At 36.3% G+C, this 16,677-nt stretch overlaps 1 protein-coding gene across 1 annotated transcript; it reads left to right on the plus strand.

Moving 5' to 3' along the window:
- The first annotated feature begins 151 nt into the window (after window positions 1-151).
- Window positions 152-15,978, plus strand: LOC146138756 (coiled-coil domain-containing protein 146-like). Its single transcript, XM_083393597.1, has 21 exons — window positions 152-379; window positions 1,441-1,523; window positions 1,693-1,777; window positions 1,987-2,111; window positions 2,446-2,596; window positions 2,764-2,921; window positions 3,255-3,363; window positions 4,341-4,459; window positions 4,788-4,974; window positions 5,489-5,584; window positions 6,191-6,361; window positions 7,607-7,732; window positions 7,803-7,930; window positions 8,341-8,565; window positions 9,184-9,303; window positions 10,032-10,140; window positions 11,045-11,173; window positions 11,698-11,835; window positions 14,206-14,361; window positions 15,080-15,172; window positions 15,684-15,978. Exons 1-21 carry the CDS (start codon window positions 224-226, stop codon window positions 15,885-15,887), a joined length of 2,868 nt encoding a protein of 955 aa, XP_083249723.1. The 5' UTR covers window positions 152-223; the 3' UTR covers window positions 15,888-15,978.
- Window positions 15,979-16,677: the final 699 nt, after the last annotated feature.

The following is a 16,677-nucleotide window of genomic DNA, read 5'->3' on the forward strand; positions in this document are numbered from 1 at the left end:
TTTTACTTTATGTGGTTGTTGTCTTAGCAACTAAATGTGTTTGTGGCGAGAATGTATCTATAAAATTTTGAGGACGTTAACCAGCAGTAAATATTAGTTTTTACTCCTTTTTACATCTTAAAAAACTAATTTCGTAACTGGTTTTAGCTACTGCGTGCATTATGTTGGCGGGCGGCTGAAGCTAGCCCATAACGTATAGGAATATTTGTGAAACAACGTTAAAATGAGTTCAAATTTGCCAATGGACGACGAAGACGATTTAGACGAGGGAAATGGCCAGGAAAATCGTCCGTTGTCAGCCTTGGCTCCGACTGTTCGACTTCAGGAAGAGAGTCAAGTTGAAGTTACAGCAAGTCCAGCGTTTCAGTGCTTAGAAGAGGTGATGACTAATGTCTGTTCAGGAGCTACCAATTTAAAATTAAAGTTTGGGTCAAGTTAATCATGGCTTAGAAAAGGGTGGCAATTTAACAGTGTTGTAATGACTTTCAAGTCAATGACTAGACCTAAGTGCACTTAAGTCAGTTTTATGAAATGACTTGATTTGACTTAAGTCTATTGGACAAATGACTTTACTTGCACTTAAGTCATTGTGATAAATAGTTTATTTTTATGTTGATAACTGGAACTCGGCTTGCTTTAATAATGACTTGACTTGGGCAATTGATGACTTGGACTGAATTCATTTAAAAATTGACTTATCTACAACATTGTATTTTGATGTTTGAACAGAAGCTATACCAATTTAAAATTAACTTTACTTGTACTTAAATTGGTTTAAAATTAAGTGTTTTCATGACATGTTTTCTTTATAAAACTGGGCTATTTATCTCAATTTTTGCACTTAAACAATTTGCTTACTTTATTTTGTGTTTTTGTTAATGAGTTGCCTTGGATTTGACTTGTTTATTTTGCGAAAGACTTAACTCAGACATCAGTTAGTTTTCATATGACTTGACTGGGACTGAACTCATTTCAAAACGTCTTGTTTACAACACTGTGATTTGATATCTGTACAGGAGATATATACCAATTTAAAATTTAAGTCAAGTCAATCTGAATTTTAGTAACGTTAACTTTTGTAACTGCCATTTTATAAAATGCCCTGCAGCTCTACTTATGTAGCTTAGTAGCCTCAGGTAAAATGCTGACATGCACCAATGACTAAACCCTAATTTTAAATACTATATATATATATATATGTATTTTATTTGTGTCTTCTAAATAATTATTTGTGTACCTTATGTTTGCTCACAACCCAATCACACATTTTAAAAGTATATTTGTATGTGTTTTTAAAAATCTTTAATAATTGATTAGGGCTGCATTATTTTTCATTTTAATCAAAGTGTCAATTTTACAGATGCGTAATCGTCTGCCTCAAACTCAACTACGTGCAAATTTCTAAAACGATTCATGTTTAAATGCTTTTGTTTTGTGCAGTTATTTGAAGCTGGTAAAGTAACTGGGACAAGAATGGCTGAGCTTAAATCAAAATACACCTCTCTCCATGACATGCTTAAACAGTAAATATAGACTTCTTTTTCTTCTAACTTTAAGGTGTTAATTTTTAACTTTAAGTATCAAATTAAAATTGATATTGTCCTAATTTTATCGTAAATTTTTAAAATAATTTGTAATCCAAACGAAATATTTCACTGATAAGATTGTGAAAAAGACTTTCCATGTTTTTAGGACTAGAGAATCTGAGGGAAAACTTTTGGAAGATGCTAAAAGTTTTGCAGTCTTGTTGGAAAATCAGCGACACGAATTAGAAAAAGTAGGAATTTATTCAACATACTTATTATGAGTTTTTATCTAATATGTTGTTTGATTCTATAAGTATGTTTTTTGAATACCAATATAAATTGGTAGAGTTTTCTATTTAAATCCAACAATTTTTTAAACCTGCTTTAAACAAAAAAACTATGTTTTTAAACAAAAAACTATGTAAAAACACATTGGCACTTAATGTGTTTATTTTTACAGGCTGACCATTTTCCGGAAAACATAGACACGGAGGTTGGCAAACTTCGCCAGGAACTGCTCAAGCGTCACAATGACCTTCAACAAATTGAAGAAAGGGAATATGAGTTGCAATATAAAATTGATTCGTGAGTAAAACTGAGAGTAATATGCCTGCAGTTAGCTGGTAAAAGTAATGAAAGAATCAATCGAAAACTTGTTTATTTAAAATGCAACAGATTGTATTTTAGTGCTTTTAACAAGTCAGTTTAAAATAACATTTCACTCAATGAGTGAAGTCTAAGTCAAGTCAATTGTCCAAAAGACTTAAACCAAGTCAAATCATTTTGCCCAGAAGACTTAAGCCACCTCATTGAATTATATCATTATAACACTGGAACTGGTTTCCATAAAAAAAATATGGTCATCTAAAATACTTTTTGTTAGTTACTTGTTGTTACAAAACACACAAAATTGTTCCAGATTACAAGAAGAAAATCGACTGCTAAAGCGAGAATATGAAAGAATTCCAAAACAAGATGAAGTTGAAACTAAAAAGCGAGAAATTGAAAATCAAATTGAACAATCAAAGAAAGAAAATTCACAGAGAATACTGGAACTTAAAAATTTAAAAGTTCGTCATTTTATTTGATTTAAATGAGGGATTTCTCAATATAAATATATATATTTTTTTCTGGGCATTATTTGCTTAAAATCTGAGAGTGTATGGACTTAAAATCGAAAAATTCTAACTGGCTTTTTGTATTTGCCATTGGTAGATTATTGTTTACTGTTTTGCAGGAAGACCTAGAGGCCAAACTTCGTCAAAACGGCCTTGATGCAAAAGAGTTGGAACAGCAGCACGAAGAAATGGAGAATTTCAAGAACCAACTTGTCCAAGTACATGGAATACCTACACAAATATCGAAGGAAATCGACAAAATACAGAAGCAAAAACTGTAAGTTTTGGTCAATAAACACTTTGCTATATAACGAGAAATTTTAGGAAAAAAGATCATGTTAAAACCAAAATTATTTAGATTCATGTTATGCTGGTAAAATTTGCTGGTATATTTGACTATGGTTTCCAAGCTTTTGATGCTTTTTTAAATCTTAAATTTCGAATATTTCAATATAGCTTTACAAGGCAATTTTGAAGATAAATTATTGCGTTCAACAAACTACTACACAAAGCTCACGTTGACATTAATTGATTAACTCTTTGTGATATCCACATGTAATTTGCTGCTAAATTGTGTAAAAATTACTAAACTGATATCTGTCTTTTGCAGAGAAATTAGCAAGAAACAATCCGAACTGAACGTTACCTGCAAAAGCCTGGAAGCTGAAATGAAAATTATCGAGGGGAAAAGATTTAAAATTGAGGAGGAAAAACGTGAAGTAAGTAACTTTTAAATTTGTGAATTTTTGGTTGAGTTTAGTTTGCCTCAAATTAGCTAGAATAAAATCCAATCTCTCAATGTTTGAACTTTATCCGTTAATATCCAATATTGCACTAAAATTCAATTAATTGAAAACACCTTTACAACCTCTGTTAAGAAAAAGGAATATATCTTTTTTGCAAAGCGTTGTGACTAGGAAAGTCCAAAGATAGACTTTTTATCACGATTTCAATACCCCATATTTTTGACAAACATTATCTCCATCCGATGCGATACCAACTGACATCACTAATATGCGTAAAAAAGTAAAATAAAATATTTGGACATTTAAAGGTAGTTCCGACTATAAGACCAAAATTTGCCTAAAAGAAAGTTCAGGTTATCTCGAGTTTTAACCTACTATTTTTTGATAAATTTGCTTTTCAAGGTAGTGTGGGGCGCAGCCACAATGAAAGAATATTTATTGCAAATAAACAAACGACAAACAGTACTTACAGGTACTTGCGATATACGTACAATACTTAACCTCCGTAACGTAGGCGATCTGGACTCCAGAAGAGAACAGTATGCAAGACTGCTGGCTTTTGGTACAAAATGAAACCCCTTATATACAGCATTCCAGCTGGCGGTAATTAAATATCGCGAAAACGTGCTTCAACACAAATAATGAAAAAAAAAAAGAAATTTTGGACAATTGACCAAACGCTTCCAGCAATCTGCTGACAGTTTGTATAACACGCACTGACAGGAGTTGGTTGACGTCACACCGGCCAGCCTGCTTCATCTGAATGGCCGGGTTTCGACTCGGTAACAATATGGAGCAAGATGCTACAGTAGAATCGCTGTATTGGATCGCAAATAACGACTCAAATCTCGCTGGACACATGCGTTTAATTGATAACAGAAACCGTCACCTAAGTAATGGAACTCTGTTGCTTCCTCGAATCAGAATCCTAACATTAATCATATGCGCAGGTCGAAGACGAGCTGGATTACCAGCGCTCATTGCTCGAGGGGAAAGAGAGAGAGTACGACAAGCTCATGAAGGATTTCGAGTTCGAGAAAGAACGGGAAACTGTCTTGCTGGGCGACAGGTGAAGTTTTCAGCCTACAACCGCGTTTTACCAATTAAAAGTGGCTTGTTGCCCCCTGTAGCGTTACAACTTGAACTCGTTAGTAGGTACACAGAAAGCCATTTTAGAGTCTGTCGATCAATGATGCAAACAAGGCAGGCTAGAAAAACAACTCGACTGCAGTGAGGTTCGAACTCACGCCCTCCGGTTATACCGGGACCGTCGCTCTACCAACAGAGCTACACAAACACAGGCTCAGCGAGGAGCGATTCGCAGACTTAGCGAACCTGTCGATCAATGATGTCAGGGCAGTCAAAAAGTTTAGCTAACCGCTGTTTTTTTCTTACAGGGCTTCTCTCGATCTCTCGTTGCGCCACACGCAGCTGGAAAAGAAGACAGGCCACGACACACTTACCAGGAAACAACGTGAAAAGGACCGAGACCTAAGGCAACTCAAGAAGCTCGAACAACAGCTGAGGGTGTCACACGACGCCCTGGCACATCAACAGACCATACACGAGAAGGTCAAGGACCAGGTTGGTATTTTTTTTGTCTGCTTGTTTGTTTGTCCGTCTTTCTGTCCTTCTGTTTGTAGGATTGTGTCTATTTGTTTGTCTGTCTGTCTACTTCGCCCGTCTGCCCGTCAGTCCTTGGGCTTTTCGCCTGTCTCAACTCACGTTCCAACTGTCTGCTGATTTTTGATCCCTTGTCTCTCTGTCGACCTGTTTGTCAGCCTGTGTAATTATTGTTTCAATATGGCCGTGGTCGTAAGTTTATTTCTTTCTTTATGTGAAATGTCGATAGGTTTTGTTTCAAACCTTCAACTGATCTTGGTTTGAAATTCTTAAACGTTATAATGTGCTAGTTATATGACTGCTGTTATGTCACAGCGCATTCGTAGTTTTCCGATTTCGCTGACAGCACATTGTTCTAAAAATTTTGGGTTAATGTTGGTAATTAAGAGAGATTTTGCGGAAAGACAGACAGCGCTAAAAAGCCACAGAAATTACGTTTTCGCGCTTGACACCACTAACCTCCGATTCTTGCTAGGTGGACATCGTACCCAAAGACGACGGTTCGTTGTACGAGAAACGCAAGCAGCTACAAGCAGAAGTAGACGAAGCAAGAAGGAAGCTAGGACAACAGGTTGGTTCATAAATGCAAAATGCTTGATTGGGTCGTACTCACATTGCTAAATGGCATTGCTAACGGTATATTGTTTGGAGGGAATGGTACAGGAAACTCAATACGAAGTTATATTGCTAGGGGTGTTGGTTAGGTTAGAATCAATATCATGCCCCACGGCGTAAGTGTGTACGTTTCAATAAAAATACATTCGTTTCTACCCCGCTTGAAAAGATATTAATTCCCGTACATCATAAAGAAGGTTAAAGAAGTATTGTGTAAACCTTTCTGTAAAACAACGTACATTTATGGCGTTCTAATAGTTTGAAGTTGTAAAACTTCATTAAAAAAACATACAAAAGTGAATACTCTGCGATATCGTCCTGACTAGTCTTATTCATTTTAAACCCTTTTAAAAATTATAATGATGATTATTACCAATAAACTAGTAAAAAGTAGTTAGCATTGCTTCAATGTTCGAATAGAACATTGTTGACGTCATAATGTTTGGAGATTCTAATATAATAAATATAAAACCTATATAGTGTGTAAAATTATAAAAACATTTTAACACCACTCCATGCGTTTTAACTGCAATGTCTAACCTTTATTCCTCCCGACTCCCAGAACTCGCTTACCTCGGTGGAGCAAGTCAAGGTGGACGACTGTATCCACGAGGAAGAGAAGTTGATCAAGCAGCAGGAGGAGCTGAGAGCAGCGGTGGGAGACCTCACGAGACTGTCGCAGATCAAGGCCGACGAACGCGAGCAAAAGTCCAGGGATTTTATGAGAGCCGAGGTTAGCTTAAGGCAGTGGTCGGCAAACTGTTGGCCGCGGCCCAGATGCGGTCCGCAGAGCCATTTTTAGTGGGCCGCGAGTTACTTTTGGATAGTTTAGTGTTATCATGTAGTTGTGGGCCGCGTGATAGCCGTACGTTCATTGCGCTTTATTTTAAAAGTTGGTATGACATAGAATTTTCAAATTGGCTCAGCTTGGAAAGGCCCGAGTGCCAAATATGGTCCTGAGAGTCTGTCGAACTATATTTTTTGCCAACTTTAACAATATGTAATTGAAAAAATTGTCGTGTAATCTTTCACCCTAAAATCAAATATCCTGAATCCGCCACCGTTTTCGTAGTGTTTTACGTATAAGTGGGCCTTCAATAGGTCTGAAAAGAATACTTTGGGCCGCGACAAAAAAAGTTTGCCGACCACTGGCTTAATGCATTCTTTGACGTTTTTTGACAAATATTGCAAATAATGCTAAGATAATGGATAGGTTTAAGGTCCAGGGGCTTTATGAGAGCCGGGGTTGGTTTGCGGCGTTTTACTATTGCAAATAAGATTAAGATGACGCAGATGTCTTTCTTTTTTCAATATCCAGAGAGTTTTATTTATTTGTTATTCATCGCGAAATTGTAAAATAACAATCATATTATCTATTGAAAAAATTGCAGTGTCGACTTTTGTACACAAAAATACTGATGAAGGTCAACTAAACTGTTTTCCTTTTTTTTTTTAATTTGCTATCGAATTTGATCTTTACCGATTCCTATACATTTCGTTAAACACAGACAACGCGATATGGCATAAATGTTAAACTCGGTAAATATTATTTCAAATCTAATGTTTTCATCAGTGGAAACTTTCGACCTATACGCATGGCCCTTTATTTAAAAAAAAAACGGATTTAAATCCTATAACTTCATTACCTTGAAACAGAATCCAAGCCAGGGATGTCAGAATCCAAGCCAGGGAAGTATTGGCCTTTAGAGTTATAACGGGCCTTAAGAGTTATATATATATTTTTTTACCCATATTATACTATTAGTGTGCTCCTAAAAGCTGAATGGTACATTTCAATTAGGCTAATATTGAACGTTTAAAATACTACTTGGGTGTGAAAATGACTAGCGGGCCGCACAAAAATTTCAGACGGGCCGCAGGTTGGACATCCCTGATCTAAGCGAACAGAACTTGAAAATGCCCATTTTGCTAGAAAATTAAAATGTCTTTCATATTAAATCTATTATTCTATATTTAGCAACGTTGCAAGCGTGCTCAGCAAGAGTTAAAAAGCAAAGGCCTCGCAATCAACGACCACAAGAAAAAGAACATCGAGGTTCAAGTCCACCTGCAAGAATTCGCAAAGCTTTATGATGTCATAAAGGTGAGTTTTTTTTAAGACAATGGGCAATGGTTCGGTGACAATCAGTTTGACTTACTGTGTTCTGTTCTAGAACGAGAGAAACAAGTGCGTGAACCAAATCCAGGCCAGTTCACAGAAATCCGCCGAAATGAAAGAAAAGATTAAGATTCTTGCGAACGAAATAGAAATTCTAAGAACGACTGTCACCAATATTGAAAGGTAATTTAATAAACAACATTTTGGTTCTCACAAACATAATTTTTGGTATAAGTCAATCTAACAAACCCTAAAAAGTAGTTCATTAGCTAAGCATGTTGCACTAAGTATGTGACAAATGGAAATTACCTTTGACCCCGTCTGTTGCTATTCTTTTTTGAAGACAATCCGTATAAATTAGTAACTTCATGTGAAACCTGATTGTACGAATTGCAATGTATAAATTTATTACCCCCACCAGATACTACTGATCTTATTTTGTAAAACTCTTAGTCTTGAGGGCTACAAAATGAATAGATTTGTAATTAGCATTTCCAATTGAAACAGTACGATATATTTGTACCCAATCGAGTATAAAGTTATACAATAACTCTTTAAAACGCCCATAGAGTTTATTCAATTTTTCTTTTAAGAAACCTACAAAAGGCCAAGTTGAAGAAGATGAACTCGTTGGTTCTGCGCGACTCTCTAAGAAACGAGCGCTCCAAGGCCCTGGCGCTGGAGGCTGAACTAGACGAGAAACGTGAACAGCTTAAGATGCAGATCGGCAAGCTGAACACCCTCAATAACCAGGCCGAAGAGGGGATGGTACAACTAAGGAAGAAGTACGAGACAGCAGTGCAGCATCGCAACGACAGGTAAGGGACTCTTTTGTTTTTTGTGCGTGTTTTTGTGTCCTTCTGATATGTTCTTGGCTGTTCAAAGTGTTCGAAAATCGAGAAACGCAATATTGGTGCCTAGCTTGTATGAAGGATGAGCTTTAGAGAAATCAGGGGCGGATCCAAGGGGGGAACTTGGCCCTTCTTTGTTAATTTCACAGTTCGGAACTGCTTTGTTCTATTCTTAATATAGCCTACGTTTGTTCTTTATCTGAGTGATAGGCTACAGATTGTTTTTTGTGGTTTTTGCCAAAAAATTGGACAAGTTAATTGTGTGATTATATAAATAATATTTAGCAGTGTTAAACTTCTTTCTATTTAAGATAGTTTCGGAATAACTTGATTTCCATGGCGAGGCATGTTTATGTTAACACCAAATGTATACAAAAAAAGTTTATTTGTCTTGATAGTTTTGAAAAAAAAATATATATATTAAAGTTAAATTTGTAAAAACACTCAAAAAAGAAAGAAAATGACAATAATACAATGAATTTAAGTTGGATCGATTCAAAAGCACTGCAACATTAACCTGCGTATATTACTCCACATGGCTTGACATTGAAATGACCTCTAGCTTTGTTTGTTGTTTGCGCGCAGAGGAGTCCAGCTGGTGGAAAGGGAAGAGGAGGTTTGCGTCTTCTACGAGAAGTTTAACATCCAGGAGACCATGATCCGGAACGGCAACGTGTCCGTGCAAGCAATGGAAGAGGAGATCAGGTGACATACGGACACACAGATCCGCAACGCACATATTAAACACACACGACCGACGGAACCCAATATTTTAAACAGTTCATTTTGAAATGTCTAAAGTCCCAGTCAAATCATTTGTAAAATAACTTAAGTCCAAGTCAAGTCTTTTTGAATAAATACCGAGTCAAGTCCCAGTCAAGTCATTATTAGAGATTATTTCCAATTAACCAAATTTTGCAAAAAAAGGCTTAAGGAAAACACTTAATTTCACCGAAGTCGTTTGTCTTAAATACCTAAGTCAAGTCAATTCATTTAAAAGCAGTGACTTTAGTGCATTTAAGTCAAGTCATTGACTTAAGTCATTACAACACTGGTTTAACCTACTTAAAAAGGCCTGCAAATTAAATTAATAGCACATCTAACCAACAGTCCAAATATGTCCCAAACACTTTTTTAGGATAAATTCGGTGCACTTTGTAACAAAATAAATTAGAATATTAACATTAACAAAACACAATTGTCATCAATGTTGTTTGTATTTCTGTAAAAAAAACAAATTTGTGTTTTTTTGTTAATTCCAAGTTTTAGCCTATTGGTTCACGATTCTACTAAAATTTTCTGTTTCCAAAGGTTGAAATGCTAGCTATTTTGATAGTTACAAAGGGCACGCCCTTTTAAATTTAGCAGACAAATCTCGTTCTACATTCGTTCTAAATTATATAAAGTTTTAAACTATTTTTGTTTTTATCTAGATTCCTCAAAATGCGGTCAGCTGAGGAGCAACGACAAATCAACTTGGGAAGGAAAAACAAGCCCAACATCAAACACTTGCACGATGAAATGGCCACTTTACAAATACAGGTTGCTACACTTACTTCGCATTGCGTTTTAAATATAGGGCTTTTTATTAAGCTGTTTATTATATTTATAAAGTATATCTTGAGCTTACAGCAGATGGGGCACCACAAGGTTAACAGTATCGAACTCGTGCTCCGTAGCAACATCATTTTTGTATTGCACATGCACTACTGGTATACTGTTGGAAATTATAAGTTTCACTTTGCACAAAATTGTTAATTTAAAACTTAAAACTGCACTTCAAGCGACCAGCAATAAGCAAGGCCAAAAGTGCCTTTTTCATGAAAAATGATATATTGCTTTCACAACGATAAATATTATGCGGCCGACAGGAGTAGGGCTTGAGCTACGGAAAAATGCGAAAAAATTCGTAAAATGACATGGTTGACATTTGTTAAAACGTTTTTGGTACCATTTTAAGCCAATCTAGAGGGCGTGGCCGCATTTTAAACTTAAAACTGCACTTTAAGGGGCCTTTTGAAAGCCGCACACAACCATGTCAATATTATGCGCATAACATGTTGTTTTTTACTTGGTTGTTGTGAGTCAAATGAATATAGGAATTAATTATTACTATAAATGTGAACTACTAAGTACCTTGCCTCGGCCGGGGATTTGAAGATTGGATCCTAGGATTTGCTAACCTGGTGCCTTGTGACTTTATCACTAAACGATTCTTTTGCGGCTAATTTGATTAACAACCCTTGCAAAATAAAAAAGAAAGAATCGCAAAAGTGTAATATTATCCCTGGACAAAAACTTTATCTACAGAGCTCAATTGCATTGCCTCACTTGGGAATCGAACTCTGGACCTTTGAATTTAGTTAAAAACTTATAACTAAAAAAGACGTAATTATGATGTTTGTACTTCACAATGATAAACGCTTTTTCCTTTATCTTCCCGCAGTTATCCCAGTGCCAGGATCGGATGCGTTTCCTGGAGAAGCAGCTAGAGGACCCGGATCAGCCCGGAAGAGTCCGGCTCCTCCAGGGGAAAGACCCGACTCCCACCGAACTACGGACCTTCGTCGAGAAGGTATAAGCGGGACAATAATTTACTGGATTGAAAATTAAAAAAATAAGAAATAAATTAAGAGCGTCGAAATTTGTGAGTCGATAAAGAAACTAAAAAAAGCGACTTTGAAATAAATATTGACCTGAGAAAAATTAAGAACATTTTCGATAAAAGTCGTTTAAAGACTATTTCAACTGTAAGGCAACGAGCACTTTTCTTCTACAACATATTTTCATTTTGATGAGCTTTTTCTAAACTTAAAAATCTTCCAGGAAATTAACCAGACGATATTAGACCGTTCTTTTACAGTGTTTTAGTTATCATTTTCAGTTGCAATTAGATTTGTGTTGTGTTTTGTTCGTATAACAATAGTCCCTTTTTATGGTAAAAACAAATATAAAGGTGGCATTCAGGCGCACATATCTTTGACGTTATATATTCGTAATATTGACCCGAAATATGTTTGTTAAGTCTGATAATGTTTAGCGTAAATTTGCCCCGAACTCAACACCCGTTTCTAGTTTTAAAACTTTGTTTCTCGTCAGCTCGAGATCCGATTGGCCGAGAAGGAGGAGCAGCTACTGGAGCGTGACCTCGTGTTCGAGCAGTCGTCACGCCTCACTGATCGGGTCAACAACAAGGTCAACGTCGGAAAGGACGATTCGCTGCTGCTGGCCAAGAAGGTAACCTGGTAACACGTGCGCGTCGACCTTCACCTAAAGTTGGGTCACCTATGGGAAAAAAATATTTCGCTACAAAATACTTAGCTTAACGAAAGCCGTTTTAGTCTGTAGCGCAGTGCAGTGTTGTAAACAAGTCATTTGAAAATGACTTAAGTCTTAGTCAAGTTATTTGTAAAATAACTTAAGTCCAAGTCAAGTCTTTTCGAATAAATAACAAGTCAAGTCCCAGTCAAGTCATAATTAAAGCAAGTCAACTTCAAGTCATGTCCTTGTCATAAAAATAAAACGTTATCTATTAGAATTTTTAAACTCGTATGACTTTGAACAATAACTGAACTAAATAATAAGAAAAACGCAACATATAGCAAGAAATTTGTTTATTGTGCAAAAATTGGACAAATAGCTCAATTTTATTAAAAAAATACTTGCTTTATTTCAAACCCAAATCATTTGTTCAAAAGACTTAAGTCAAGTCAAGTCATTTGTCCGAAAGACTTAAGTCAAGTCAAGTCATTTTGCCCAAATGACTTAAGTCAAGTCAAGTCATTGACTTAAGTCATTACAACATTGGCGCAGTGTTTATCAACCTTTTTCCGTGACTACCCGAATACTAAGTGTAAATAACAGCTTTGGCGACCGTACTCTACTTTTTAAAAGTGAAAAAACCTCAGACAAATAGCATAAATTCGAAATTTAATAAATATAAGCTATATATTCGTATTTCCTTACTATTTTGATTAAATTTTTGAGCAATCCTGCTCACAACCAAACCCGATAAATCAAACCTTGTGAACTACAGCAGTCGGGACCCAATCAAATTAAACAGCGACAGAATTTCGGGTTGCGACCTGTAGCGTGTTTTTCTTGTCATTTTGTCAACTGCGAATTCTAACTTTAATTATTAATTTGCGCCTTACTTTAAAAATAGGGATTAGGGACTTGGGTTCATATTTCGAAATGTATTAAACTGTAACATCTTATTTTGGTTGGTATGTGTTTAATCTGTTTGTGCACACGGCCCTTTTTAAGCCAGTTTAACATTCTCTGCACACGGGACGTTTTAATGGTGCGTTTCTCGTGATCTTTCTAATCTGACCTCTGGCGATTTTCCACTGGACTTTTGAATTTAATGACTGCCAATCTCGCAAATAATGGTCACCTTGCCCTGATCTAATCTTTTCGCTGGCGCCAGCCGTCCTCGGACCGAAGAATTAATCTGTTTTGCCATCGCTATAACTTTACTGTCTTTATTAAATTGCGTGCTTTCCTATAACTCGTTGACGCCCTTCCCGCACTTCCAGTTCTTGCGTAACTGCTTTTTAGAAGGTGTCTATATTAATCGGCGTCAGAGCGTCTCTTTTGTCCAGTATTTGGGAAGTGGGCCATTGCGTTTAGAGGTCAGCACGTTTTATGTGTAGTGTCCTGTTTGTAAGTAACTTTTGCTCACGTATTAAGCGTTGGTGTGGTGTTTGACATTTTGGCTCATCTAATACACTTAGTTGCTTGGGTTAAGTTGTGTGGTCTGTAGAATAAACTTAAGCATTGAGGCAAATAACTCCCGATTATCTTTTAAGAACTCATTGCGGTTGCGTCCTGTCGGACAAGTATAGGTTAGGCGGTAGATTCTAATATACTAGGGCGCGGCAGGGCGTAACATAGGTTGAGACACACTGGTATATGCGCACACAGCTTTTAATTTTGTAGTCTGAGATAAATTTAGGATTTTCAGATATACAAACTGGTTATTTTCCAAAATGACAAAAAGTTCTGCGTCACACATAATAACCTATTACACGTACGCAGATTAAAAACACTTTATAAATGAGTTGTTTATTGACTCTAACTACACTGGAAAGTGTTTTCGTTGCAAGTGTTCTTTGTATTTCATTAAGAAAAAAAAAATTGCCCTAATTTAAAGAAAAAATACCACCTTGAACAGTAATATTTCATAATTAAATAAAAAATATCGAACATTTTTCTAAACTTTAGATCGGCCGACAAATGTTTCGCGTCAATAATATCCACAACTTAAAAAACGACGATATTAGGCCGTTTGTCAATTTTTGTTTACCATTTAAAGTTAGTTCTACTGGTTTATAAAAACAATTTTTTGTTGCAAAGATTTCCATTTGACTCACTTCAGAGAGGCATGTATTATTTTATATTCTAATTCTAATACATAATGAGGAGTACGCAAAAAATGAACTTTCAGAGTGACACACATATGCGCAGATGATTTTGGATTCTGTCTTTTTTTTTTGTAAAACACAATCCGTGGCAACAGAATGGGTTTTGATATGCCTACAATCCTACTACATCTAACTGAAAACAGAGCTAGCTAGACTGTAGCGACCCGGATTGTTTTCGCAGGTGAACAGCTTCCAGTCTCGCATTAAGGACGTGACGCGAAAGATGATGGGCCTCGTGTCCGAACTGGCAATGACGCAGGCCGACGCCATGCAGCTTCAGCAGAAGTCCAAGCAGATGCGAAACGACCTGCAGCAGTGTTACGTCAGAATGGAACAGGTGCTGCTTTATTTTCATTTACTTTGCTGTTCGCTCGTAATTTTTATGCTAAATTACAAAGTAGTTGGTACTAACCTGTAATGACCGAGTAACCAGGAGACACAGCCTAATTTGTTGCCATAATGTTATCTATAAATGACCAAATGGACAGTAGATAAATCCGTAATGACCTTTACCAGGAGACACAACGTAATTTGTTTGCCGTAATTCTTGCCTAAACAGACAATAGGTGTCAGAATTGAACAGATGTTTCGTCACTTTTGTTTGAGTTGTGTAAAAATTTACTCAAAACAAAATCGGTTTCGCTTTTTTCCAGATTATACATTGTGGTTTCTTTTTTGTAAAACAAAAACGTCTTTGAATAAATATCAAAGCCCATACAACATGTTGAAAATAAATAAAGAATTATATATGCTACCTATACCTTCTTTATGGGCCTTGGTATTTATTCTACGTCAAACTATAACCTTCATAGCGAATATGTTTGAAAAAAAACTTTTTTGTTTTTTAAGGTTATTAAACCTCACAAACCATACACAGTATGCAAGTTTACTTAAAAATTCCTTGTTTAAATAGAAAAATTTGTCCTCATTAGCACTTGACATGTTTTTTGACCGTTTTCAGGGCGTCTTGACCTTACAAAATAAATAGGCAAATTTACTTCACTTTGAAAAAAATATAGCCACACCAGCAGTTGACATGTTTTTGACCTTATTAGGGCGTTGCTCCGAGTGACGAGATCGCCCTCGAGTGGCAGAAGAATCTGAGGTCTGATGAACAGAAGAGAGCGCAAGACGTCGAAAAGGCAATGGTGAGTTGGGTGTGGGTTAAAATCGCTTTACTGGTTAAATATAATCCTTCTTATTTCTACAAACTTATCTAAATGTCTATTACTCTATATGTGTTTAATTGTCAAGCGAATAATAGCAATAATTAGTCCCAGTAAGCCTGCTTCACAAAAATAGGTTTAGCTAAAAACTCCTCTAAACATATTATCCTGTTCTGTTAAGTTTTATTGATAGATATAAGAGATTTCTGCTAAAATTAGTCAAAATATTTTAGTGAAATCGGTCGGTTATCACGTCACGCTTTTTTTCTATTTTCTTTTGTTTTTTTTGACATTTTTTTTTAAATTCAATGTTAATAATGTGGTTTGTTTTTGTAATTTTTGCTGATGAATGAACCACAAACAATCGGACTGATATTCCAACATTCCTAGTACAAAATAATGCTCCGACAACAAACCTTGATCAGTGCTGCTGCTCACCTCCCGCTCTTGGATCCACCTAGCGATCGTTTTAAACTCTTATTTTCTCCGCAAGGTCGAGCAAGAGGAGCAGCAGTACCAGATTGCCGGAGGGTCTTCGACGACCGCAGAACCGCGACCCAACGCGTACATTCCCGATGACGAATCCGAGTTGCCTATACCGAGACCTTACGGTTCCCTTGCCCCTTTCAAACCAACTGAACCCGGCTCTTCTATGAGACACATAAGGAAGCCTGTACTGAGGCCGATCGAAATCTGAGAGATTCTTCACTTATTTTTCATGTTCTTCTGTTTGCGTCGGTGCGTTGCTGTTTTTGCACTAATAATGCACAAAAAAAGAATCACAAGCATGTTTGTTGTTATTTACTTGTAAGACCGAAGTAAAAAAATCAACGCCAACAGACATTTTATCTTTCTATGCAAATAAGCGTGATCCTGGAATCAGGAAATCATATATTCCTTTTGTTTTGGTTTGGGACAAAAATGCGGTATACTGTGGCATTGCTAAGCCAAATTTGTCGATAAATCGGGTGGACGATTTATGTGTTGAGTAGGAAAGCAATCCAAAGAGGATTTCCGCAAATCTAAGACAGACCTGAATTATAGGTTACCCGGTGAAGTAGAATACTTTTTTTACCGCAAAACATAACGTTTTAGAGGTGATGTCACAAAGTTAGGTCTTAACGTGATGTCTAAATCAAGTAACTTTAGGAAACCTGAGGTTGTCATTCGAAGTCGTGCACAAATATGCAAAACAACTGGTGTTAAATACTTTTAAAGATATGGCGAGATGTACTGGTAATAAAATACTTAATATTTGTACGGCGTATCTACAAACATTTTTTTTACTGAAAAGCTGTTTCGGCTTACTTTCACCAAAGCAAAGAACAAAATATACATGTTTGTTGCTTCAAACCAAAGAGATTATAACCATGAGGACAAACTCTCACTTTTGCCTTTTTTCTTTTGCCTTTAAGCAATACATTCTACTTTCGACAGCCGTCACGGTCTGATTCACAATAAGAAAAACATCATCTTTCCCATTTAAG

The sequence above is a fragment of the Ascidiella aspersa genome, chromosome 7, assembly GCF_963924565.1.
Source record: "Ascidiella aspersa chromosome 7, kaAscAspe10.2, whole genome shotgun sequence".
NCBI classification, from domain to species: Eukaryota; Metazoa; Chordata; class Ascidiacea; order Phlebobranchia; family Ascidiidae; genus Ascidiella; species Ascidiella aspersa.